This window comes from Myotis myotis, unplaced genomic scaffold (assembly GCF_014108235.1).
Source record: "Myotis myotis isolate mMyoMyo1 unplaced genomic scaffold, mMyoMyo1.p scaffold_m19_p_3, whole genome shotgun sequence".
Taxonomy (NCBI): domain Eukaryota; kingdom Metazoa; phylum Chordata; class Mammalia; order Chiroptera; family Vespertilionidae; genus Myotis; species Myotis myotis.
The window spans coordinates 161184384-161210040 of NW_023416335.1; the positions used below are offsets into that span (position 1 = coordinate 161184384).

General features: G+C 49.5%; 2 protein-coding genes across 3 annotated transcripts; both read right to left on the bottom strand.

Moving 5' to 3' along the window:
- Positions 1-72: 72 nt before the first annotated feature.
- Positions 73-3970, bottom strand: PFDN5 (prefoldin subunit 5). Of its 2 annotated transcripts, XM_036299626.1 has the most exons (6): positions 3875-3970; positions 3589-3691; positions 3275-3306; positions 2200-2274; positions 1765-1870; positions 113-298 (listed from the first exon to the last, which is right to left on the bottom strand). In XM_036299626.1, the coding sequence occupies exons 1-6, from the start codon at positions 3944-3946 to the stop codon at positions 225-227; spliced, it is 462 nt and encodes a 153-aa protein (XP_036155519.1). In that variant the 5' UTR covers positions 3947-3970; the 3' UTR covers positions 113-224. The 2 variants fall into 2 exon arrangements, with proteins under 2 accessions (XP_036155520.1, XP_036155519.1); XM_036299627.1 differs by lacking the exons at positions 3275-3306; positions 3875-3970 and having other exon boundaries at positions 73-329.
- A 1265-nt stretch (positions 3971-5235) lies between these two features.
- On the bottom strand, positions 5236-25657 carry ESPL1 (extra spindle pole bodies like 1, separase). The gene is made up of 31 exons (XM_036301146.1): positions 25599-25657; positions 25120-25212; positions 23905-24963; positions 23579-23683; positions 23294-23414; positions 21460-21596; positions 19878-20071; positions 19333-19572; positions 19005-19149; positions 18766-18904; positions 18421-18560; positions 17312-17446; positions 15915-16034; positions 15257-15428; positions 14558-14686; positions 14278-14434; positions 13426-13535; positions 11114-12099; positions 10326-10662; positions 9983-10144; positions 9390-9603; positions 9101-9288; positions 8215-8342; positions 7957-8079; positions 7344-7499; positions 7063-7233; positions 6840-6944; positions 6579-6694; positions 6144-6227; positions 5820-5984; positions 5236-5600 (listed from the first exon to the last, which is right to left on the bottom strand). Exons 2-31 carry the CDS (start codon positions 25198-25200, stop codon positions 5399-5401), a joined length of 6321 nt encoding a protein of 2106 aa, XP_036157039.1. The 5' UTR covers positions 25201-25212; positions 25599-25657; the 3' UTR covers positions 5236-5398.

Sequence of the window (25657 nt, forward strand, 5' to 3'; positions counted from 1 at the left end):
GGGTCAGCGGAGCCTCCAAGGTAAACCCTGCATCAGGCTCTGGGAGGGGCACACTCGCCCCTGCCCTCCCATCTCTTCACCAGTCCCTTACTGATGCAAGAATAGACCAACGTTCTGCCCAGCTGGAACATTTATTGGCATTAAACACAAAACCCTTCTCTCCCCACCACACAGTCCCAGGCCCTTGAAGTAGGGTCCCTCTGCCTGGTTTCTGAAACAGGATCTCAGGCCTTGGCAGGCTGGGTTGCGCCCAGGGCTGTGAGCTGCTGAATCTTCTGGCTCATCATCTCCATGACAGCTGCGGGGGAAAAACAGACCCTGGTCAGGAGCTGCAGGGAAGAACCCAGAGTTAAGAGAGTGACAGAAATTTAAGGAGCGGAGGACACCAACTATAGTTAATAAAACAACACAGTGATCCACTACCGCAAAATCTGGAATCTACAATGTATCAGTAAATATGACAACCACTGGGATATAAAAATGAACAACATACAATATTGAGTCAGACATAACCAAAAATTATAACATGAAAATATTTTTGCCTTTATTATTTTTTTAATGTGTAGTTTTATTTTTTATATATGTTTTTATTGATTTCAGAGGGAGGGAAGGAGAGATAGAAACATACATGATGAGAGAGACCCATTGGCTGCCTCCTGCACACCCCCTACCAGGGATCGAGACCTCCTGGTTCATAGGTCAGTGCTCAACCACTGAGCTACAGCGGCAGGGCTATTTTTACCTTTAGAATAGTGGTTCTCAATCCTGACTATGTTACATAATCACCTGGGGCATTTTACGAGACCCATGCCTTACCATTTGACTACCATCACCTGGGCTCTGGGGCATTGAAAAAAAATACCGAACCCTGGAATCCTTGCCCACCCCTAGCCCCCACCACTACCCAGCTTGATTTACTAGTAGTTTGTTTGGAGCGGGCCCCAGGCTTTCTTTCTTTCTTTTTTTTTAAACATTTTTACTGATTTCAGAGAGGAAGGGAGAGGGAGAGAGAGACAGAAACGTAAATGAGAATCACTGATTGGCCGCCTCCTGCATGCCCCACACTGGGGTTCAAGTCCACAACCCGGGCACATGCCCTGACTGGCAACTGAACCCTGACCTCCTGGTTCATAGGTCAATGCTTAATCACTGAGCTGGCTGGTGTAGCTCAGTGGTTGAGCATTGACCCAGGCTTTCTTTTCAAACTCCCTTGGTGATTCTAATGCAGGGGTGGGCAAACTTTTTGACTCAAGGGCCACAATGGGTTCTTAAACTGGACCGGGCCGGAACAAAAGCATGGATGGAGTGTTTGTGTGAACTAATATAAATTCAAAGTAAACATCATTACATAAAAGGGTACGGTCTTTTTTTTCAATAGTTTTATTCATTTCAAACGGGCCGGATCCGGCCCGCGGGCCGTAGTTTGCCCAAGGCTGTTCTAATGTATAGCCAGGGCTGCAATGGCTAGTACTTAGTTAGGGCTATTTCTTTCCTGTGTGTTCATTTACATGTATCGTTTCCCCCATTCAATCCCCATTAAGAACACAGAAATGATTTCTTTCCTCTAAATTTCTCAAACACCCAACCCAGGAATCTACAAATAGTGGGTATGTAATATACTAAATCTAGAGAATAACACAAGACACAAAAGAGAAAGACATGGTTTTAATCCAGCAAAGGGGACATCCCCATGGTTCACACTGCAATCCATGTTCTTTATCACGGCGGTACAAAGGATGAAGAGGTGCCTCAGGCCAAGCTTACCCTGTTTCATGACATGCTTCTCTTGAAGGGCTGGCTGGATTTTCTCCATTTGCTTGGTGAGAAAGTCTATTTTCCTCTTGAAGAAGTCCTTGGCATCCTCAGCTGTCTAAAAGGTCAGAGGTGAATGAGGGGCTAAGAGGATTGGCCAGTGTTTCAGTGGTTAGAGCATCGGTCTGCACAATGAAGGGTCACAGGTTCAATTCCCGGTCAAGGGCATGTACCTGTGTTGCAGGTTTGATCCCCTGCCCCAGTTGGGGTGTGTGGGGAGGTACCCAATCGATGTGTCTCTCTCACATCAATGCTCCTCTCTCTCACTCCCCCCTCCTACTCCCTAAAAAAAAAAAAAAAAAGAGGACACCCCATGCTGTCTCTAAATCCTCCCCTAAATTTCCTTTCCTTGCTCAGAGGGGCATGTACACGGTTCCTTCCACTCACCTTCTCTACATAGTAGCCAGTTCCCACATCGATGAGCACGTGTTCTACATCATGTAGCTTCCCAGGGACATACATCTGAGAAGCAACAATTAAGGGAAAACTAGCCCAGCATGAGCCATGATTCCTTGTCAGCCGAAGACCCTCTTTTCAAAAAGCTACAAGGCGCAGGAATAATCTGGGGGCTTTAGAATTATACCTGTACACTCCTCCACATGTGGAGACAGAGAAGTTGGCCCCTTATGAGAAAATGACAGACACACACTGAGACACCCTCTTGCCCTGAAGCCATCGCCCACCCTTTAAGCAGTTCGCCCCTCCAGAAAGACTAGATACAACATGTTCTTAGGGCTGTAGAAAGTGAAAGTGAGGTGGGGGGGAGGTTGGGGGTTAATGGGGGGGATGAGGACACATTTGTAATACCTTAACTAATAATAAAAAAAAAAAAAAAGAAAGTGAAAGTGAGAAGCCAGCCCCGCTTCCCCTCACCAACACCCCAACCACGAACTAGCTAACTCCTGATGGATTTAATGTTCGTTATTTAGGTAATCCCTAGCACACTATTAATTCGGTGTTCCTCTCTCAGCCTGTCAGTTCTCAGACTACAGTTTACAGGTGTCCTGTTGTCATAACTTGATCATTCAAGTAAAACACTCAACAGGTAGTCACAACCCAGGTTTCCTAGTAACCACAGTTCAGGAATAAGAGCCGCAATTAAACTGAAATTGAGAATTAATAAACAGAGTCAACCCCCTTGTTTCTATATCCTATTCTTCAATTGCTTATGTGTTCTAAGTTATTAGTAAAAGTGTAAACCACGTTTTATCTTTATATTAGATATCTTCAAACAAAAAGAGGGAAACAGTCACACCTCAAGTACATACACTCTTCTGCGCTTACAAGACAATAGCTAGATGCTGGCCCCAGGATACAGATAGGAGAGCTAGGCAGTGTGTCTAGTAAGAGCTCTCAGAATCATGGGGCCCTTTGGAGTCATCAAAACTACCCCCACCCTTTTTGGAGGGGGAGGGGCACAGGAGAGAAGAGGAGAGCTGGATGGTTCCTCTGGAAAGGATACAGAACTCGTCAGTGGGACAAGTAATTCTTTCCCTGTGAAAGCAATTAAGACAAACATCTGGGGAACGTTGTCAGCTCCAACGTTAAGACGTTAAAGGGCCCAGCGCAGAGAGCATGAGAAGAACGGCAACGGGGCCACAGGAGCACCGTCCTGTCCATTTCAATTCTAGGTGGGCAACATGCAAACGGCTCACGAGAGGTACAGAGTAAGTAACGGATCGTTCTCTCGTCTCCGGTAAGAAAGTCTGGTTTAGGAGGCGGGACCAGAAGCCGCGCACCACATCCCCCTGCGGCCTCCGCGCGCTCACCCCATACCCTCATTGCTCTTGTTCAGCACGTTCAGACAGTCCTTGGCTTCCACGTACTTGGTCTGCACCACCTTGAGCTGGGCAATGGACGTGGACAAGAACTCCACTTCCTACAGAGCGCAAGAAAGAGAGTCAGTGGGGCTGGAGGGAGAGGAGCACCGCCCGAGACGGGGCGAGGGTTTCGCAGGGGAAGGGAAGCCTCCCAAACGGGGGGAGTGGGGAGGGGGCGAGGGCGTTCGCGTGGGCAGGAGGGGTATGAGGCGGGAAGGGGTGTCTCTGGGGCCCGTCCCCACCTGGTCCAGCTGGTTCTTGAGCATTTCCAGCTGCGGGAGATTCAGCTCGGTGATGTTCACCGACTGCGCCATGTTGGGAAGGAGGACTAGGGCTGAAAAGCTGAGAGCGGCTTCCCGAGCGACGCTCTAGCCGTCCTCTGCGCATCTCTATGGCTGCCAGGAGGCCTCGCTGCCCCGGACATCTCTATGGTCCTCCGCCTGGGGAGGGGCGCCACTGAGTCACGCCTCCTAGTAAAGGCAGCGGCGCGTGCCTTTCATAAAATATACCACGTCTAGCGTAGTAAAGTTGTAGCGGACACAACTGCTGCTTCCAGGAGCTTAAAAATCTTTAAAATAGTGAGGCCATAGCTATAACATTACAAAGCAATGTATGCGACTCCACGTGTGTGGTATAGACCTAGTGACCGATTAGCCAGGAAGCCTGAGAAGTTGGGGGCGGGGTGGCTGCGGGGGGTGGGGGGGGGGTGGGGGTGGGGGAGCGGAATAGCATCAGGAAAGTGGTGCTTTGGAAAAATTAAGCAGAAGAGTCTGGTGGTAGAGAGAACAGTTCAGGAATAAGAGCCGCACGTTGTCAACCAAGCACAGCACACGTTTGTTTATTATTTTAATATATATTTTTTTATTTCAGAAAGGGAGAGGGAGAGACAGAAACATCAATGATGAGAGAAATCATCAATCTCTCCTGCACAACCCCTATGGGAAAGAGCCCACAACCTGGGCATGTGCCCTGACTGGAAATCCAACATAACTGTGACCTCCTCGCTCACAGGTTGGTGCTCAACCACTGAGCTACACTGGCCGGGCCGGCATAAGTTTATTAATCAATATATAAGTTATACCATGTGTTAGATGTGAGGGATACATGAACGTGTAAGATTTGTGTTTCTGAGGAAATTAGCAATCTAATTGGGGAGAGAAAACTATATATAAGCAGCAGAACCCTACAGAACCTGCTACCAAAGTACACTGACAAGTGTAACAGCTCTATGTGGGGAGAAAATATCAGCCTTTAACCTTTACTGAGGAGGGGGCAGGGGAAGTGAGGCATTAAAGCTGGTGTCACTCCCAGGATACCTCACGGCAAAAACAGGACAGATGTGATGGTGGTGTCTGGTCAAGATTCTCAGTGGGTCCATCTCTACCCTTAACAACTCTGTCCCCACTTAGGGCACCTTGATGCCCCTCTCTTTTAGCTTTTTCTGCTGAGGCCAAGCCAGGCCCCGTTTTGTCCTATGGTTTTGCCTTTCTTCCCAATGCTCTCAGATGCACTCCTGCAAGCTGCTCTATTTATAGTACCACATAGTGGGAGGGGGCAATAGTCTTGTCCTCAAATGTTTTCAAATGAACTACACAAAACTGGGTTTAAGCCATAAATCTTTATTATATTAAGGTTAAGTTAAAGGAAATGTTTCATATAAAATATTGGGGAAATCACTTAAAAATATTTACCCTGAGGGTTAAATCTAAGTATGGGAGGTAGAACAGTCACATGGCTTCCATAAGTGATAGGACCGCTCCAAGGGGTCACTGCAGGGAGACAGGCAGGCCATAGGCTACAGGTGCAGCCCCAATAAGATACTTGAGTCGGGGAGCCTGGCGGGCCTGGTTGACATAGTAGAGAAGAGGGGCTCCTGGGCCTCCTCCAAGCCAGCCCTGCAGCAGCGCCTCCGTATAGCGGTCAATGTCACGGTCAGTCACATCCCAGAGGTTACCCAGAAACAGGGGACTGGAAAAAAAAGAAAAACAAAGGACTCTAAAACAGAACACACAGGAAAATACAATTAATAGTGGTGGTGGGTGAGTAGAGAAGATTGAGCTAATGAGGAAGTCCCTTGGAACTAGGATGGGAGGAAGGAGGGGCACAAAGGAGGAAGGATTTAAACTTCAGACCTAGGAAAAAACCTGGGGTGGGGACCTAGGATGGGCTTTGCCCCTAAAGACTCACCAGCCAGCCATGATATACTTGAGCACGATGCCAGCCCCCTCCAGGTTTCCATGCACAGCCAGGGCTGCACTGCTGCAGCCAAATAGCAGTGCCACTGCCCGACAGTTCAGCCTCAGGACAGCCTGCCCATCCAGGAAGCGGGCACCAGCCCCGTGGCCAGCATAGCTAAAGCAGAAGGTGAGATGAGTTTGACGTCGCTATACTAGGCCTCTGCTATGTCTCCAGAGGTGCCCTGAGCCAACCAGGGGCTTTAAAACCCCAAAGCAAACCAAAGCAATACCCTCTCTGCAACTGCTTCCCCACCTCCCCACCCTAAGCACTCACATATATAAGTCACGCTCCATCAGGGCCTCTTGCACCTGTAACGGGCTCGGCACCTCCCCAACCACTCCTTTCCAGCCAGATTCACTGCAGGGAAAAGGTAGGAGTAAGAACAAGGGTCATGCCCTAACCTGTCTGGTTCAGTGGATAGAGCGTTGGCTTGCGGACTCGATTCCCAGTGTGAGGCATGCAGGAGGCAGCCAATCAGTGATTCTCTCTGATCATTGATGTTTCTATCTCTCTACCTCTCTCTTCCTCTCTGAAATCAGTAAAAATATATTTAAAAAAATAAAAGGAATAAGAGTCATGTGGCAAATTGGCAGAGGGATACTAATGAGAAAGTGGACTGCAACATCTGATTCTTGAGAAAAGGACATGTTGTCCCTATGCGTTGTTGCTACCCCTCCCCACTCCGTTTCTTACTCTTATCCTCCTGACCTGCTAAAATTGGCTCGAAATTGCTCCTCTGTGCTTGACAGGTTGTTGTGAGGGTTCAGAACGTAGAAGGCACTGCGAGGATCCACCCCTTGGCTCAGCACTGGCGAGGCCCCAGACTGATGAGGAGACACTGGTGATTAGGATCCTGGTCTGGCTCCAACAAACTCCAAGCCCCATTCCATGACTGATCCATTCCTAAGACCCTCTCCTATCTTCCCAATAGCCACCAATCAGCCCCAGTCTGCACTGCCCGAATCCTACCTCTTTGATGATGGCGTAGCTGAGTAGGAAACGGAAGGAGGGCAGCCGCGTGACAGGCAGTGCCCGGAGGCTGGGCATGCTCTCCCATGGCAGCTTCTGCAGGTCCTGGGCAAAAAGCACTCAGAGGTTACGGTCCCTAGCCGGGTATATGCAGGAGTCAGAAGAGGGTGAATTGGTGTCCACTGCCCACCAGGCACTGTCTCTCTGGCCCTTAGCTCCTTACCTTGTCCAGCACTAAGACAAGGTGCCTACTGCTTGGTATTGTCTGCCCCTGAAGACGTCCTATTGCCTCACTCAGGAGTTCTTGGGCTCGCTCTGGCTGGGCAGGGCACAGCCCATAGGCCAGGGCCTGAATGTCTTGAGGGGTGAGGGTATTGGCACCACTGAACATGATCTGTAGGGGAAGAGTGGTCAGTGAGTGCCACAGCTTCCATTTCTACTTACAGTGGCAGGTGGGAAGGAATTAAATCTAGCTTCTTTCCCTTCACTGATTTCTCAACTCACTTTCAGCAGAGTGGGATCAGGATATTTCCAGCCACATTCCTGCAGTAACTCCAGTAGGCGGGAGGCCTCCTGGGCGGGGCCCGGGTCCTCACTCAGTGGCAGCAGCAGCCCCCTCCAGCAGCCCAGCACATCCTTTTCTAGGGAAGTGATGAGAGCCTGAGTGCGGAAGAACAGGACCTTCAGTCAGAGATGAAGCAAAGTTTCTTTCCCCACAGGCACCGACATTCTGGAGATGAGGAAGTGGGCTTTCCAATGTGTGTATTTGTCTTACATATCTGCCAATGAAAAGGCAAGAAACTAGAAACGTTTTTCACTTGGTGAGACTCTGGGGAGTATAAGTAAGAATCTGTTACATATCACTATAGACGGGTGGGCATCAGTCCTTTTTCCTGTGTGTGTATACCTTTAAGTGCTCCATTGCCATAACCCCTCAGGTTTGGGGCTCTTGTTTAAAGTCCTTCCCACGTAACATAATTTTTTATTTAGGCCTACAATTCCAGAAAGGATTCGAGGTACCTTAGCACTGACAGGGCACCCCTGAGAAAGAAGACATTGGCACCCCCAGGTCATTCGTAGGACAGGCCTGGCCCCACCCCACCTTGGGGACACACACCTCCATCCTATGGTCCAGCTCTAGCCGCCCTGTCCACCATTCTCGCTTGTCAGTACAGCTGCTGTTCTCTTTCTGTTCCTTCTGGATGGCATCAAATTCTTTCAGGGCCGAGCTCAGAGGAAGCTTTGGGAGATGGGGTTGTGAGATTTCTGCTTGTCCACGTGATCACCATCTCTCTATCCCCCAGCCACAGAATGTGAGCAGTCTGACCAGAAGCCTACCCCAACCCAACTTTGCTCCCTGGCCCAGGAAACGTACCTTGTTCTGGGCAGTTGGGATCTGCACAGTGACTGGGGGATTGTCTTTTTCCAGCCGGGTCAGCAGGAGGGTGTTGCCCACCGTTCCAGGCTGGAGGGAGGCCAGGGCCAACACACACACAGTCACCTCTGACACAGAATATACCCAGAATCATTTCAGCTGTTACAAGGAATTCCCTTCAATGTCTTCTGCACTCAATCCCTATCTGGCACTCAAGACAACTCTAAGAAGTCTCCCCTGGTCACTGGAGTTCCAGGTGCTCTCACTTGCCTAAGAGTTCCCTGGGAGCAGAGACCATGTCTTATACTTCTTTGTGTCCCTTACAGAAATGAACAAAGGGCCCTGCACAGCAGGAGGCACTCAAATAATCTGTTAACGTGTCTCATGCTAGCGTAGGGAGCCCGTGGACATCTGGACTTACCCCTGAATAAAGACACTGAATTTCTAAGTCAAAGTTGAGGTTAAAAAAAAAAAAAAAAGACTTCCAGCTCAGCCAGTGTTGCTCAGTGGTTGAGTGTAAACCTATGAACCAAGAGGTCTTTGATTCCCAGTCAGGGCACATGCCCAAGTTGCAGGCTCAGTCTCTAGTAGGGGGCGTGCAAGAGGCAACCGGTCGATGATTCTCTCTCATCACTGATGTTTCTCTGTCTCTCTCTCCCCTCCCTGCTCTTGGAAATCAATAAAAATATATTATAAAAAAAAAAAAAAGACTTCCCGATTTAGGGTATGTCTGTTTGGTGAGAATAACAAAATGACTAATCAATGAAAAGGTATGACATGTCCTTCCATAAGGACCATAAATCTATGTGAGCTAACTAATGCCTTAAACACCTTCACCCAGCCTTTCAGTAAGAAGATGAATAAAAGGACAGGAGAGCCACCATACCACTGGGGATCAGAGCCAGGCACTCCTGGAAACTCTCCTTCTCAGCCTGGGGGAAATGGCCAGATCCCGACGTTCTGAAGGAAAAGAGGTGCCGGAGGCGGGCCAGAGGGATACCTCCAGGCCTTTCCTGGAGGCTCAGCCCCTGCAGCTGGTCTGCTATTTCCAGTGGCTGGTGCTTCTGGGCTTTGCTGCAAGCAACACAAGTAGGGGTGAGTTCTCCCTCCTTCAAAGTCGGGACCCTCCCCCGCAATCTGCCCCAGCACAAGTCTTCGGGACGGTGGACACTCACTTGAGCTGCCTGTGGAGGTGGGTGAGCAGCTGGTGGCGACAGGTGATAGAGACAGACTCGGTGACAAGGTAGGCAGTGGCATAGGGATCCTGGTGACCCAGGCACAAGGCCAGGAAGCGGCAGAGGTGAGCGTAGAGCCCACTAGGAGGGCAGTGACTGACCCCACGGAAAGCAATGCTCAGTGAGTCACAGATGGAATCCACGGTAGAGACACCTAGACGAAGGTCGACACTTGCTATAGATGAACCCCCTACTTCCTAGCGGACAGGAACTTGCCAAGGAGTCCCTATGTCAGCTCCCCCTTGGAAAGTAGCAGCTACCATTTACAAAGGGCAATGTGCCACGTAGGGTCCTATGTAACTCACATGCATGAACTTGCCCCATCCTCCCCAAACCCACTTGACAGTTAAGTCAAAAGCTCAGAGAGGTTGAGTGGCTTGGACACAGGTAGCAGAGAGTGCTAGAATTCAAACCCAGGTTCAGCGGCTACCAGATCCAGGTGGGGATCCAAGCCAGAACCAAGGACAGACTGGAAAAGCATTGGGATCAAGAGACCTAACAGGCTCAGCCCTCTGCAAGTGACCGGACCTCACCAATGGCTATTGGGGCTGCGGGATGTTGGCGCCGAGAACCAAGATCCTTGTCTGTCTTCTTGCTTGGGCATAGGACGGGCAGCTCCTCTTTGCTGGAATCCCGTCTCAACAGTTCACATTCTCCTATGGCTGTGTCCGGCCCTGGAGCTGGTGTCTTCCCATCTGGGGAGAACATGACATTTCTACAGAGCTACCTGCTCCTGCCATCCCCTTTGTTTTCCCTTCTAGGGTCCAGTCCAGAGCCAACAAAAGACTGTCTTTGGCACTAGTTATTTCTGTGCTTTGGTCCCAGGCAGCCTCCCCAAAACAAATGCATCTCCACCTCCCACCTTTGCCATCATACCTGCGGCCGAGTCTTCCCCATCAGAGCCCCGGAGGATCTCAAAGCTCATTTCCATCTGGTTGTCAGTCAGTTCCTCCTCAGGGATGGTCCGCATAATCTCAGGGCCCAGCTCCTCACCATATCCTGACGCCACCTTCTTGGCCCTCCGGGTCCTGCCGCTGCGGCCAGAGGGCCCGAGGGCACTACCTGGGTCAGCCACCGCATCAGTCTTCACATTTGGGCCCTTCCTAGCTTGGCCCCAGCCTCGCCCCCGAGAAGCAGTGCCCCGTCTCTTGGGCTCCTCTGCAAGCCGTGCCTCAACTGGGTCTTCCAAGTCACTGTCATCACTGAAGTTCACCTGGGATGGGAAGGAAAGAGAGAAGGGCGAAGGGGCCTTCAGTGACAAGACATCATCTGACAGCAGATGGCGCTGTGGCGGCACCGACACGGAGGCCATTGGGGAAGATTTAAGAATTAACTGCCCACAAATACTGCCACCTTCAGTCAGGGGCAATAACTCCTGGGCGTGGAAACAGGGAAGAGGAGGGGGCACCAGAAGATGAGGAGGAAGGGTGGAAGGGGAAAGGAATCCTCAAGTTAAGGCAAGTGCCTTCTGGTCAAAACAAAGGAAGACTTGGAACTAGTTCTTCCTGTGGAAGATGGAGGGGTCCTGCAGGTAACAGGGGAGCTCAAGGTGCCGCCAGGCCCTGGGAAGCTATTCCCTAAGGGCCCCTCCCTGCTCTATAGAACTCTCCTCTAGGACCATCCCCACCCAACACCAACACTGCCTGGCCCCGATCCCACCTCACCTTCAGGCGCGTCTGGACTCTCTGTTGTACCTTCGGGGCCTTGGGAACCTCAGGTTTGCTCTTTGTAGGACATACTTCCTCAAACACGGTGAAAGGGACTCGAGGGCCAGCCTGCCTAGGCCGGCCAGGGGGCTTAGGTGTACACGGTGTTCCTCCACCTTCCCGACCTTTCCGAGAGGTATTGTGGACGGGCAGGGCAGCAGAGACCTCCTGTTGGCGCCCTCGTCTAGAATGTGTTTGCTTCCGAAGCTTAGCAGGCTCTGAGCCTGGGGGAGTCTTTATTGATGGTGGCTGCCAGCCCCAGGAGCTTGCAAAAAGTTGGGTAGTGCAGCAGCTATGGCCAGCCAACTTCGTAAGGGCCTGCATCAGGAGCAGGCTGGCTCGCCAGGGCTCCAGGTGGGGTATCCGTGCTGCCACAAACTTCAGCCCTGACTCTAGGACGTTCCTCAGGCTGTTTGATGGCTGGCTCAGCCCCTCCTGTGCCAGCTGTGTGTATGCCTGAGCCAAGATCTCATCAAAGAGGCGCGAGTCGGGGTAGGGAGGTACTTTGTGATTCAGGGAAGCTTGCAGGGCTTGGCCGAGGCGCTCAGTGGCTGCAGGGCAACCCTTCAGCACCACCTGCAGGAGATTCAGACCCTGGGCCTGATGGCCCAAGGCCAGTCTCACCCCGGCTGTGACCAACACCCAGCGTAGACAGACTGCCGAGAGGACCGGGCTGGCACAGAGCGAGCAGTCACAGGTGGGCAAATGGGTCAGGAAGCCAGGGCTGGGTTGGGGCTTCGTTTTCAGGATTGGGGAGGAGTTAGTAGAAGGTGCACTGGGGCCAGGCTCCTTGGCCACAGTGGCCACCAGCTCCAGAACAGGGCCTCTGAGGAAGGGCTCCTCCTCTGGGAGCTCTAGAGGACGGGGGCCCGGGGCCCGCTGCTTCCCCTTCTGCAAGTGGACTTTCTTCACAGAGTCTGAGCGCTGGGCTGGTCCACAAAACTCTGAGGAGAGAGCAGAATAAGAATGATAAAACTAGGAGACATGATGCCAAGTGCTTCTCGAGCTACCCCAGGGTCCAGCTCCCTCATATGTGTGTGAATTACTTACTAATTACTCACATATTACTGTACTAACATACTAAATATTAGTGTGGTTTATTCTTTTTTTTTTTAAATATATTTTATTGATTTTTTACAAAGAGGAAGGGAGAGAGATAGAGAGTTAGAAACATCGATGAGAGAGAAACATCGATCAGCTGCCTCCTGCACACCCCACACCGGGGATGTGCCCGCAACCCAGGTACATGCCCTTGACCGGAATCGAACCTGGGACCTTTCAGTCCACAGGCTGACGCTCTATCCACTGAGCCAAACCGGTTTTAGCTGGTTTATTCTTTTGTTTTAATAAAATCCCTAATGTTTTCTTTCCTTTCAACAATGGACCAACACAGCCGACAAAGCCCCCATTATTTGCAGCTCAGAAGACTGCGTGGATCAGTAAAGCAGGCCAGCACCAGGAGGAGGCCCAAGTCTTAATCCTGGCTTCTGCCCCTGACTAGCCCTGTGATTCTGGCCTAAAACATTGAATTTCTCAACTGTCTCATTTTACAAATGAAAAAAAAAAAATCCATGGTCCCAATTGACTTTTCAGGATATTGTGTGGGTCAAATGAATTACTAGAGATAAAAGGGGTTGATAAGAAAAAAAAAACATCATAAATACAATATTTTATCATTAGCTTAAGCCTCCTGCGGACAGTATATTTGTATTGTCTAATACAATAGTCACTAAATACATGTGGCTACTGAATGTGTGAAATGTGGTAAGTGACTGAGGAACTGAATTTTAAATTTTATTTAAATTCCATTTAACTATAAATGGCCCAAATGTATTAGATGATACTGAAAACTAGAACCAAATAGGGTTAGTCCTGGACAGGTTATCCGAAGGAGGGGCACCAATGGTCTGACTGAAATAAAGGGAGTTTTGCCCTGGGACCAGAAGTCTCTGATTTATAAGGAAACCAAACCCTGACATAGAAAGATTTATTAAATAGTGTATGTGTCCTGCCGAAACCGGTTTGGCTCAGTGGATAGAGCGTCGGCCTGCGGACTGAAGGGTCCCAGGTTCGATTCCGGTCAAGGGCATGTACCTTGGTTGCGGGCACATCCCCAGTGGGGAGTGTGCAGGAGGCAGCTGGTCGATGTTTCTAACTCTCTACCTCTCTCCTTTCCTCTCTGTAAAAACTCAATAAAATATATATATATAAAAAAAAAAGTGTATGTGTCCCTCTTACCATAGCCCATGGGCATGGGCATGGCTGCTCACCTGTGCAAGACTCAAGCAAGAACAGAACCTGCCGCAGGTCCGACTGACAGAGGTCAATGTCATTGCGTGCCAGCTCCAGCTCTCCCTTCAGCACCAGGAACAGGGCACACCTTGTTGGGAGAGGAGATAATAACCAATTAGTGGAACCCTTTGCCTTCCTGGAGAGTCTTTTTGCTCCTTTCCTAGGCAGAGCCATCAGTCTTTTCCAGCCTCCGCTCCCTGGGGAAAACCTTCTACGCTGCCCTCAAACCAACTCCTCCTTGTGTGTGAGGACAGGATTTCCCAAACTGCATTATTTAAAAAAAAAAAAAAAAAAAGGATCCTGTGGACAAAGAGATTTAAGGAAAGACTGTACACTAGATCTCCCATTTGGAGATTTATATGTGTATTAGCATATTGGAGGACATGAGAAGTCCTATAGGAAATAAAAAAAGTCAAACCTTGCCAGAACCGGTTTGGCTCAGCGGATAGAGCGTCGGCCTGTGGACTGAAAGGTCCCAGGTTCGAATCCGGTCAAGGGCATGTATCTGGGTTGCGGGCACATCCCCAGTAGGAGATGTGCAGGAGGCAGTTGATCGATGTTTCTCTCTCATTGATGTTTCTAACTCTCTATCTCTCTCCCTTCCTCTCTGTAAAAAATCAATAAAATATATTTTTTAAAAAAAATAAAAATAAAAATAAAAAAGTCAAACTTGATTAACTCAGCATTTCCACTTATTTAGCCACGGGAGGGGTTCCACCAACCCCTCCACACATAACATGTTATTAATCTGTGGAATAGTTTGGGAACCCATAGTCAAGGCACAGGCACTCAGGTTCCAGAACCAGCATCCTCTTGGTCCCTGGACTCACTGGCGCGGCATCTGTAACTTCGTTGTCAGTTTCAGGGCCTCCAAGCAAAAGGCCTTGGCTTCGCTCACACTGCCCAGGCGGCCCAGGTGGGAAACCAGCTTCTCGGAGCAGCTCAGCACCTCTGTAAGCACCTGCCACTTTTGTACCAGATTTTCACCTGTAGTCGAGGAGAGACAAGACCATGATCAGTCAGAGCCTGGATCCTCTGGAGACAAAACTGCCAGCCCCACCATCTCGCCTGTTTATTCTTACAGGACGTTGCTCTCCTCCTTGGACTCACCGTAGTCCAGAAAAGGTGTCTCCACGGCTGCTTTCTGAGTCGACAGTACACCACTGCCCATGAGCAAGAGGACGATGCTTCGGAGAAGCTTGTGGGAGTCGATGAGTGCTGTCTCAGGTGTCTGCCAGCCTGTGCAAGTGAGGGAGGAGGGGACAAGAAGGGAGATGATGTGGCCTGAACTTCACCCCCTTCAACTGTTAAGATAGCAAATGCAAAGCATGCTGCTACTCTTTTCCATAGGCACCTAAGGCAGGAAGAGCTAATCAATCACAGAACTCCCTGAGACTACATGGGGTCTCAGAAACATTGTTGGTATAGTACTCCAGGCAGTCACTAGGCAATCGATTCAACAGCAGTTCTCAACCTGTGGGTTGCGACCATCGGAAAACACATATAGCATATCAGATATTTACATTACGATTCATAACAGTAGCAAAATTAGTTATGAAGTAGCAACAAAAATAATTTTATGGTTGGGGGTCACCACAACATGAGGAACTGTATTAAAGGGTCGCGGCATTAGGAAGGGTGAGAACCACTGGATTAGAGTCAGTAGGAGAACTGAAACTCATTTGCTATCCCAGGCCTGTTCTGTGCAGCTTCTGGTTAGGCTCATCCACATAGCTGGACAGCAGAGGGGACAAGGGCTGAGAAGAGTTGACAGTGCACAAACCACACACATTCACCCTATTCTTTCACCTTGGGCACAGAGTTGCTTCCACAGAGAGGCTGAGAGGCTGTCTGATGAGAGGCTAAGGTAGACTGCCACCAGCTGCAGGGCCTGGACACGCAGCAAGTACCAGGCCTTGGATGACTTTTGGAGGGCAGGATCCTGAAGCACAGCCAGCAACAGAGAGGCGCCCTCTGTCATCTGAAGAAGGAGGGGGGCCAGAGGAGAGCAGTGAGGTCAGATTGGCATTCAGAGCTTGAGATGCCTCTGGAGATCATCGGGCCCAATCCCCTGCTGTTCAGAATGATAAAAGCTATAAAAAACAACAACTATAACGTGAGTGGGCCTAAGACTTGGAAAAGTCACACAGCTAGTTTATGAGGAAATGCAGGTGTTTTTGGATCCCACTGGATTTCAGGCCAGGGCTCCAGTGTCATCCCAGTTCCTATTCAGGGAGACTTTCCTCCTTGCCCTGAGGAAACTGGAGAAAAAGGGAAAGGAAAGTATCGCTATTGGAGGAACACTGGTGAACAATTCTTTGGAAGGCAAAGCTAGGAAACACCATTGCTTCTCGGGGTCAGGAATATTCTTAGCTCCAGGGAATTCTCAGAAGCCAGACAAAGATCTAGAAAATCCTAAAATCCTTCTAATACCCAGGACCTTTGGGTGTACGAACGTGAGGAATACCTTGTGGTAAGCATAGTAAAGTTGACTTCTCAGTAGGTCACAGGTCAGGGAAAGGAGCAGGTACGTGTCAGTGGTACGATCCAGAAGCTTCAGACTTGATTCCGCCTCTTCCAGGTGTAACTAAGGGAGCAATCGGGGTTTGCAAGCATACTGGTGAGGAGAGGCAGCCCGAGCCTTCAAATTAAAGTGGATTGCCAAAACCGGTTTGGCTCAGTGGATAGAGCGTCGGCCTGCGGACTGAAGGGTCCCAGGTTCGATTCCGGTCAGGGGCGTGTACCTGGGTTGCGGGCATATCCCCAGTGGGAGATGTGCAGGAGGCAGCTGATCAATGTTTCTCTCTCATCGATGTTTCTGACTCTCTATCTCTCTCCCTTCCTCTCTGTAAAAAATCAATAAAATATATTTTTAAAAAAATAAAGTGGATTAAAGCATTCGCAAGCAAATGTCAAACATGTCTAATTAAATATCATTTCAAATATTATAATCTACACAGGAGTTATTCACTCACTAAAATGTTCATTGAGTACCTTTGGTTAACCGCTATGTTAGAAAGACAAATGAATAAGGAGTAAGTAGGACCTTCCAACCAATAGCTTGCAATGCAGTAGGCGCACAGGCAATCCAATATAATCGTGACATAATACCATTAGTGCTATGGGGACTCTGGGAAAGGGGTTAATTCTTCCCTTGAAGAACATGTGAAATGCTTTACGAAGAAGCAAAGAATTGAGTTAGGCCCTGAAAAGAAAGTACAGGTTTACTGAATGAAAATAAGCAGGTCGCAGGGAGAAGGTGCATTTAGGGTGGAGAAACTAATACAACCAAAGACAGAGAGGCACATGCAAGGAATATAAAGTAACTGGGACAGATCAGTATAAGGTTCATGGTAGGGAGTGGCAAGAAAAAATGTGAACCAGAATACAGAAGGTGTCAATACAAAGTGAAGGGTCTGGACAGTATCCTTTAGGTAATGGAGAAGCCAAATTAAAATCCTTTAAGTAGGAAAGAGATTAACATCAGATCTGTTCCTAAAAAGACTATGAGAGTAGCAAACATGGAAAAGGAAGAAACTGGAGGCAAGGAGACCAGCTAGGAGACGTGGTAACAGTCCTAAGTGAAGGAGGATCAACCAGGGCAACAGAAATTAATGACAAATATAGGACTGGCATCATATTCCTGATGCAGAATCTATTAGACTCAATGAACGATTGGTTTTGCAGTGAGAGGAACTAGATGCCTGCCTCCCAGCCACTCCACACTTTATGGGCCTCCAGCTGAAAGTGGTGGTAGAAGGCAGCAAAGAGGCCCCTTTAGTATCCTATCTTCTAAGAGAAAAGATGGGTAACTACAGCCATGTCTCCCCTGCAATCCCCAGGCTAGACAGGCTGGGCACTCACCTGGGCATAGCTGGGACAACCGAGTGTCAGCAGAAGTTGGGCGACATGGCAGGAGGAGCCAGCTGCCTTCGCGTGGTCCTCTAGTCTCTGGGAGACGATCCGTACAAGCAGGAGGACCTCCAGAGCCTGCAGGGGCTGGTTGGCCAATAGCAGCAAGTTTACCCAGTTCCTGCTCAAGCTTCTATTTCCACCCTCTGCTCCTGAGCCCTTTGGAAGCTTGGTCTGACCTCTGGCTGGAATGTGGCTACCCAGACAGAGCAACCATCAGCCCTTCTCAGGGAGCCTGAGCAGAGAGCAGTGAGGGAGCCTGCAAACCTTCCTACCCCCTTCTGTTTGAAAGCCTAGACGCCAGTCATCATCAACAGCCAGGGTTTACTGAGTACTTGCTCTGTGTCAAGCACTGTGCCAAGAGGTCTACATGCATCAACTCATTTTATCTTCATAGCAATTCTAATCCCAATTTAACAGATGAGGAAACTAAGAATCACATCGGTTAAGTTGTCTACATTCACATAATAGGTACGTGGTAGAGCCAAGACTCAGATCTACGGCTGAGGAAGATTCCCAGGTTCCCCGTGCTAGAAATAGAGCCTAAAGACCCACAATGACAAAGATCCTTTAAGTGCCATGTTCTTTTTCAGGGGTTCCTAATGTGGGCCCACCCTTCTAATGTGGGATCCAAGGAAGAGCTTCAGGGAGTCTGTAAAACCTTCTGACAATGCATGTAAATATGTAGAACTGTGTCTACAGGCATCTAAGTGTTTTTCAGGCATTTATAGTCTCCAATTATCTAATAATTAATATAATAATTACGGTTTACATTTGAGTATTCTGTTTATGTGCAGCATCTCCCATGCATTAGCTCACCAAATGCTAACAATGTTATGAGGTAGTTATTATTACCTTCATTTCAGAAATAACGGAGCTTGGCCTGAGAAGGTTAAGTAATGTGCCTGAGGCCATGCACTAATGAATGACGGAGTGTGGATTTAAACTCAGAGAGGCTGTGATAGAGCCCACACTGGGTTCCTTGGCTTCTCAGCAGGTACACAGGCAAAGAAAGTGAAGGCACTGGGTTTCTGTTCTGGGTCAATGTCCTGCCCCATTACCTTTGCCACCAGCTGATAGAGAGCCGCTAGGGTCTGCAGCGAGGCTGCTGTCTGCTGGAGACACCGCACGGTGGGGGCCTGCCCCTTTGTAAGCACCGCCTTCCACAGGGCCAGGGCTTGGTCCAGGCATTTGGACTGAGCTATAAGTCAGAAGAAAGGGACCAGCCACTCTCTCAGCGTGGGCCATCTGGGGAGAATGCCACCTTCTCCGTAACACCCTCTGCTCTTTCTGCCCACTCACCTCCCAGCCTACAGGGCCAGTCTCCCCCACACCTGGGGTGTCCGGTTGGCTCTTAGGAAGCCACAGAGGAGACTATCCCAGCACACTATGACCATGGTCCTTACCAGCATCTGCAGCCAGGTTGAAGGCAATGTTACTGTATAGAAAACGATCTTCCTGGAGTTTATCTTCATAGTTCAGGTCATTGACTTCAAATTCCTCCAGGTTACTAGGAGCCTGGGCTCTCCGATCTCGCTCAATACCCTGGATGAGAGATCAGGGTTAAAAAAAACAGGGCCAGTGCTAGCTTATGGGGACCCAGGGAGCACAATTCCTGTACCCAGTGCTGCTCAGCCCCACATACTTCCTGCATTTTGGCCTCCAGGGTACAGATGTAGAGCCACAGGAGGGCCTGTGCTTTATCATCCAGGAGCTGGTCTTCGGCCTGAGCCTCAGGCCTCACTGATTCCAGAAGCTGTAGGGCTTCCCGGATTGCATCCAGGGCAGAGCTGGAAGGAGAGGGTGCACCTATTTGGAGCCTTCTGCAGGACCGCTGGCCTCACCCTCCGAATGAGCTCCCATGGCCACAAACAGAAGGGAGTGCTCAGGGACACAGAGAGGGAAACAGGGTCCACAGAGTCAGAAGACCCAGGGCAAGAAACAAGAGTGGGCTCCCCAACTTTCCCCCTTACCAGTCAGTCTGCTGGGCAAAGTCATGGTAGCAGAGCACCTGGGCTAATTCCACCAGATGGATGGCTCGAGCCCAGGTCCCAGCTGGTGTCTCCTCGGGGCTCAGCTCCAGGAGGTCGCAGATGACATTGAACCGTTCCTGCCCTGTGTCAGCCCGCACCGCCTTGTAGGCCTGCAGCTCCTCCCTGAGCAGGAAGGACAGGGTCTCCGGGTCCCAGCCGCTCAGGCTATCTCGCAGAGTTCTGAAAGAGGGTGGGCTCAGCACCTGGGGAACCCGTGAAGCATGGAGCCTCTACCCCAGGCCAAGGAGTTCCAGCTTTGGCTTATTGAGAGCTCAGTAAGTTTCCAGTCATGAAAGCAAGAACACTACCTGTCACCACCGTTTCCCCAGTACCGAGCACAGTGCCTGGCACACAGTAGGCACTCAGTGAACAATAATGGAGGAATCAGTGCCCTTCTCAGACATAAGGATGAACATAACCATGAATGTGAAAAGCCAGCCCTAGCCATGGGGCAAACGTGGTTGTCCTACCTCCCCCCAACTCACCTCAGCTGTAGCTCCTTGTCTCCAGCTCTGGCTGCATCCATCTTAACCCGGACCCAGAAGGTGACTGGCTCAGCCATGTGTTTGGGGCCACAGGGCCGTAGGGCTGCCAGCCACAAAGTCACCATCTTGCATCCATGGGCCTGTTTACCCAGTTTCTTCAAACTCTCTACATGTAGCCGGAAGCACCTGTGCAACTGACCAGAGAAAGGAAACAGACCAAATTGGAGAGGGGACCCAATGAATACGTACAGTGGGAGAGGACATGCAGCTACAGGTACATATATCACCTGGTGGGGGTGGGTGGGGTCCTCTGACCAACACCCCTGCCCTAAAGCAGGAGACACCTAAGAACTAAATACCCTGGGTGATCTCAACTTGAGGCTTCAATCCAACCCACCCGCATATTCAGTCTTCACCCTGAAAACCTCCTCTTCCTCCTACAATCCTCCCATAAATCAGCTGACTCCTCCTTCTCCCTTCCCCACTGCCAATCATTTACCAGGTTAAGCCTTGACTTCTTTCACCCATCAGTTCTTTCTATCCCTTGGGAAGCTCCTTCAGTTCAGACACCCACCCTCTCCAGCCTTGCACTTCGTTTATTCATCACAGTGATGCCAGAGAAATCCAAGATGCCAATCTGCTCTCATGGCGCCACTTCAACCCATGTACCTCATGATGAAACCCAAGGCCCTCTACGACCCACCTTGCCTGCCAATCCAGACAACCCCTCATTTCATGGGTATTCTTGCTTTAAGACAGTGGGACTCCTTCTGGTTGTCCAAAGAACCATTTAGGAGAACACTTTAAATATCCAGATGTCTGAGCCCCAGCACCATAGACTCTGATGCAATTGGATGTAATTAGCTTAGGGCAGGCATTAGAATGTTGTTAAGTTTACTCAGGTGATTTTAATGTGCAGCAAGGCTGGGAACCACTGGCTTAGAACAAAACTAAGTATAAAAAGAGAGTAAAGTCCTAAACAGTCTGGCTCAGCGGATAGAGCATCGGCTTGCGGACTCAAGGGTCCCAGGTTCAATTCCGGTCAAGGGCATGTACCTTGGTTGCGGGCACAGCCCCAGTGGGGAGTGTGCAGGAGGCAGCTGATCGATGTTTCTCTCTCATCGATGTTTCTAACTCTCTATCCCTCTCCCTTCCTCTCTGTAAAAAATCAATGAAATATATTAAATAAATAAATAAAAAGAGAGTAAAAAAAAAAAAAAAAAAATTTGCCCTGGCCAGTGTGGCTCGGTTGGAGCACTGTAACCATGCACCAGAAGTTCTCGGGTTCAATTCCCAGCCAGGGCACATACCTAGGTTACAAGCTCAATCCCTGGTGTATGGGAGGCAACCAATCTATGTATCTTTGTCACATCAGTGTCTCTCTCCTCTCTCCCTTCATCCTCTCTTTTATAAATAAATAAGTAAAATTAATTAAATGACAGTACAGGTGAGGTCTGAGAAGTAATGGTGCCAATATGTAGCTCCTAACACCATACTCCAAAAGCAGGGTCTTGGACAGGCCCTTTCATGCTACTCAAGCCCCTTCCTTCCCCCAACATAACCTCCTTCCCCATCCTCATACCTTCTCAGGAGGCACTTCAGGATAGGTACTTGGCTTCGCCAAGCCCAGGCACTGACAGAAGGGCTCGGAGATGGCACAGGCCTCGGCATACAGCTTGTGACTATAGAAACTGTAGGCCAAGTTACTAGTGTAAGAGGCTGCAAGAGAGAAAGAACAGTTGGCACAGGAATGGTTCCCACTGCCCTCTCATGTTGGGACCGCTCAGCAGCTTCCAGATCAGACAGGACACCTATTCCTAGGGAATGAGAAAGGAGTAGCACTCCCCTTCCTGCTCCAAGTCAGCCCATGTCCTCCATACCAGCGAGGCCTTCTGCACTCATGTTACAAAAGCAGAGTCCTCATTCCCAAACAGGGCTCATCTCTCCGCACATTCCAATCCCTGTCTTCATCTCACTTCAAAGGTCAGCATTTTAGGAAAATACTCTGGCCTGCCCCTTTCCTCCCTCTTCTTCCCTCATTCTACTGAAGCCACAGAGCCTCCTTGCTATTCCCTGAACACACCAAACCCTCTCCTAGTTTAAGGCTTTGACACTGGCTATTTCCTCTGACAGGGATGTCCTTTCCCAGGTGTCTATGTGGCCAACTCCATCACATCCTCGGTTTTGCTCATGCATCCTCTCAATGAGGCTTACCCTGACCATCCTGTTTTAAATGGTAACTTGCACCCCTCACCCACTTGAAATCTTAATTCCCTTATCCTGCTCTACCTTTCCTTTCCCCCATACTTCTGATCACTTTCTAATATGTTGGCAATTTAATTATTGTACTGCTTATTATCTTTCTCCCCAAACCAGGATGTGGCTCCATGAGGGCAGGAATCTTTTGTTTACTGACAATATTCAGGTATTCAAAACAGTGCTTAGCACATAGTAGGTACAGATGGCTGGAAGAAAAAGTCAGTCTTCAATACTCTGTGGGAAGAATTTTCATACTAATAATTTTTGACTCCTGCTGATATTTTCATCTCTATAACATGGTTCAACCACTGAAAACATGAATATAACAAGCTCTCCAAAACCTTCATTGACTGAACGCAATAGGTGCATATGATTTAGACTAAAGGGCCATGCCTTTTGTAAACTGAGGGGGAAATTTATTATAAAATACAAAAACAGGCAAAACTAATCTATGCTGGTTGGACAGAGGTTGCTGTTGGGGGTTAGTGAACAGAAGGGGGCACATGGAGTCTAAATGATGCTATTACTTGAACTAGATGTTGGTTACAAAGTATGTTCACTTTGTAAAAAAGATCCATCAAGCTGTACATTTATGATTTTAGTACTTTTCTGTAAGTGTATTTTAATTAAAAGGGGGGCGAGAAGTATATATGTTAGTTAATAAAAACATAGCATATCTCCAGAAGGATATATAAGAAATTGACCATATTATTGCCTCTGCAGAGGCAGACTTGGGTAACCAGAATTAGGAATGGGAGAGCTTTTCACTGTGTGCCCTTTTGTGCAAATTGAATTTTGAACCAGGTGAATGTTTCATCTGGTTTTAAAAAATTAAACTGTAAATGTTCTTTAAAATTTAAATATATAGAAAGGTCATAAAGTTGCACATCAAGTACAAACGTTTTCATGGAACAAATACCAAACTAGATTTCAAAACCAATGAGAAAAAAGTAGTATCTGCTATTACAAGTTAGCTTCATCACTTCTTCTCTGCTGTTAAGTACAGAGTAACTGATACTTACACACATCTTTTTCACTCCCTCCTTGAACCATAAGGAGCCCCCACAGTGGTCAGAACCATCCAGCAAGTGCTATTTGCCCGCCTAATGAGTGATGACCCTCCCCAGAACCTTGTAGCTGGGCCCCAGGGCACTAACCAGTCATCCCCAGGTAGTCAGTCAGCTCTTGGCCTGACAGGCCCTCTAAGGCCTCCAGCATCCAGCAAACAGTAGATTTACAACTTTCCACCAGCTGGGCAAGGTCAGCCAAGTCAGCTACCTGAAGGGACAAGAAGGGCTGAGGGTGAGAGGAGACATAATAGGTACGTGACACCCACCCCACCCCATACCTAAAGCCATAGCCACCCCCAAAACTCTACTGAGGGCAGTTGAACAACCCCAGATGCTAGGACATGTCCAGGCTTTTTTATTCCCAGACGGTACCTGGCAGCCTTGGGCAAAGTCATAAACCACCACAGTATAGAGGTGAAGTCCCTGAAACTGCAGCTGAACCAAAGACTGCTGCTGCTTGGAGGAGTCCCCACAGACCTGAGGAAGGAAGCGGAAGGTTAGTTTGAGGAACAGAGATAAAGTGTGAGCTCCAAGGTAAAACTGACCCAGAGTCCTAGAGAATTGACACAACCCAGAGAGCAGGAAGGACATCAGGAGGGACCACTGCCCTCTCGGGATAGACTAGGCTGCATAGTCCAAGGAGGGAGCCAGGGCTTAGAGCCACATTCCCACCCTATCTCCAGGACCTTATAACTCACACCATCCTGAAGCTGTCGAATGAGGGAGCAGTACCCGCCAAGAAGAGCAAAGAGGCTCAGAATAGCATCAGGTCCATAGTGCCTCTTGCTACCCCGCTCCAGGCCTGAGAGGAAGAACTGGCAGCTGTCATACAATGCCCGCAGTGGGGGTGACGGTGCCTCCATGCTGCTGTTCAGGATAGCTGATGCCTTGATCAGGAGCTTGGCCACTGCCTGGGGTTCTCCCTCCTGGACCTGTAGCATTTTTACCCCCAGCTGGCATATCTGGAGGCTGGGAGCCAGGCTGGTGTTCCTTAGGTAATCTTGGGCCTTCTTCACAGCCCTAGTGGCCTTGGCATGGAGGTGGCTCCAACAGAGGCGACGGCAGTGTTCCAGGGTGAGCTCCAAGAGACAGAGGGCCCTCTGGGGAGACAGAGGACCAGGGGAGTCCCCTTCCTCACCCACCAAGAGTCTAATCACATGCCTAGAGAGCAGGTCATCTAGGAAGTCAGCATCTGCTTCACTCAAACCATGCCCACTGGCATCAAATAGCTGATGGGCAGCTACCACTCGACAGGCTGTTGGAGAAGCAAAGTGAGGGATCTCACAAGGGATACTTTCATCCTCTAACAATACTAGAAAGCTCAAGGCCTTCAGTCGAGCTGAGTATGCAGCCTGTGGCTCCACCAGGGCTTCTGCCCCTTTCCAAAGCAGAGAAAAGCTGCCCCGAACCACAGCCTCATAGTCTTGGGGAGCAGCTTGTCGAGAACACTGCAGCAAACAGGCATGGAGGGGTTGAGCTAATCGGAGTGTGGCCTCTGGGATTCCCTGTGCAGCAACATTCCGCAGAAAGATGAAGAGAATTCGTTCCAGGTAGAGGGGTGGACACTGGGGGTTGGACACCAAGTAGCCATTGCAAGCCAGCTCTGCCAGCTCCAGCAGGCTTTCCAGGTGCCTGCGGCAAGCCAGCTTGGCAGTCAGCTGCTGGTTGCAAGCCCTCAGAATGGCATCACAAGTATGTCTTCTCTCCGCATCAAATTTGCAGCTGGGAAAACTGGCTGGAGGTTTGGACAGGAACTCCTAGGAGGAGAGGAAGATGTGAATGGGACAAAGGGAAAGAGATAAGGAAAGGAACTATAAATGAAGCTGCTACTAATCTGTCTCTTCCAATAAGGCAGTAACAAAACAGCTCAGCTTGGAAAGCCAGGTGTATGTAGAGCCAGACAGCACCCACACCTTCAAGTCAGGCAGCAACTCTTCAGCTTCCTTCGGGCTGCTTAGCAGAGTCCCAAAGTTGACTCCTTTAAAGCTCCTCATGGCGCTGGAGGGCTAGGGGAAAGGAGACGGATTAGAGAGGGCGGAGAAGATTCGTAATGGAGTTAAATGAAGGGCAGGAGCAAAGAATCTCATTAGAAACCTTAAAGGAAAAAAGCCGAGGCCAGGACGCCGGGCTCCCGTTATAAACCGAAACTTCCGCTTTTCCTTCTAGGCGGCCGATCCCTGGACTCACTCTACCCGTCCCACCACCCCAATGCCCCACAGAGCCCTTCAACACCTACCAGGGCACCCCAGGACCTCCACCCTCCCTGGCAGAACCGCCCCCGCCTCTCCCTCAAGACAGTGTTGGGAGCCCCATTCACTTTGGTGCGTACACAAGTTCACGAGTTCTTCCTTGCTGCCCCAGAGGTGCCCACTTTTGCAGGTCTAAGACTTACCCGCCAGGCTGAGTACTCCACTAAGGACCCAAAATGTAACCTTCGTTTCCGCGCCAGCC

Coding starts and splice junctions, on each gene's coding strand:
- PFDN5 (XM_036299626.1), bottom strand. CDS start 3,946: ATGGCGCAGTCGGTGAACATCACCGAGCTGAATCTCCCGCAGCTGGAA. Junction 3,692..3,874: donor TCAAGAACCAGCTGGACCAG/GTGGGGACGGGC, acceptor TGCGCTCTGTAG/GAAGTGGAGTTCTTGTCCAC. Junction 299..1,764: donor GAAGCATGTCATGAAACAGG/GTAAGCTTGGCC, acceptor TTTCCCCCGCAG/CTGTCATGGAGATGATGAGC.
- ESPL1 (XM_036301146.1), bottom strand. CDS start 25,200: ATGAGGAGCTTTAAAGGAGTCAACTTTGGGACTCTGCTAAGCAGCCCG. Junction 23,415..23,578: donor ACTTTGCCCAAGGCTGCCAG/GTACCGTCTGGG, acceptor TTGTCCCTTCAG/GTAGCTGACTTGGCTGACCT. Junction 12,100..13,425: donor CTTGCTTGAGTCTTGCACAG/GTGAGCAGCCAT, acceptor CTCTCTCCTCAG/AGTTTTGTGGACCAGCCCAG.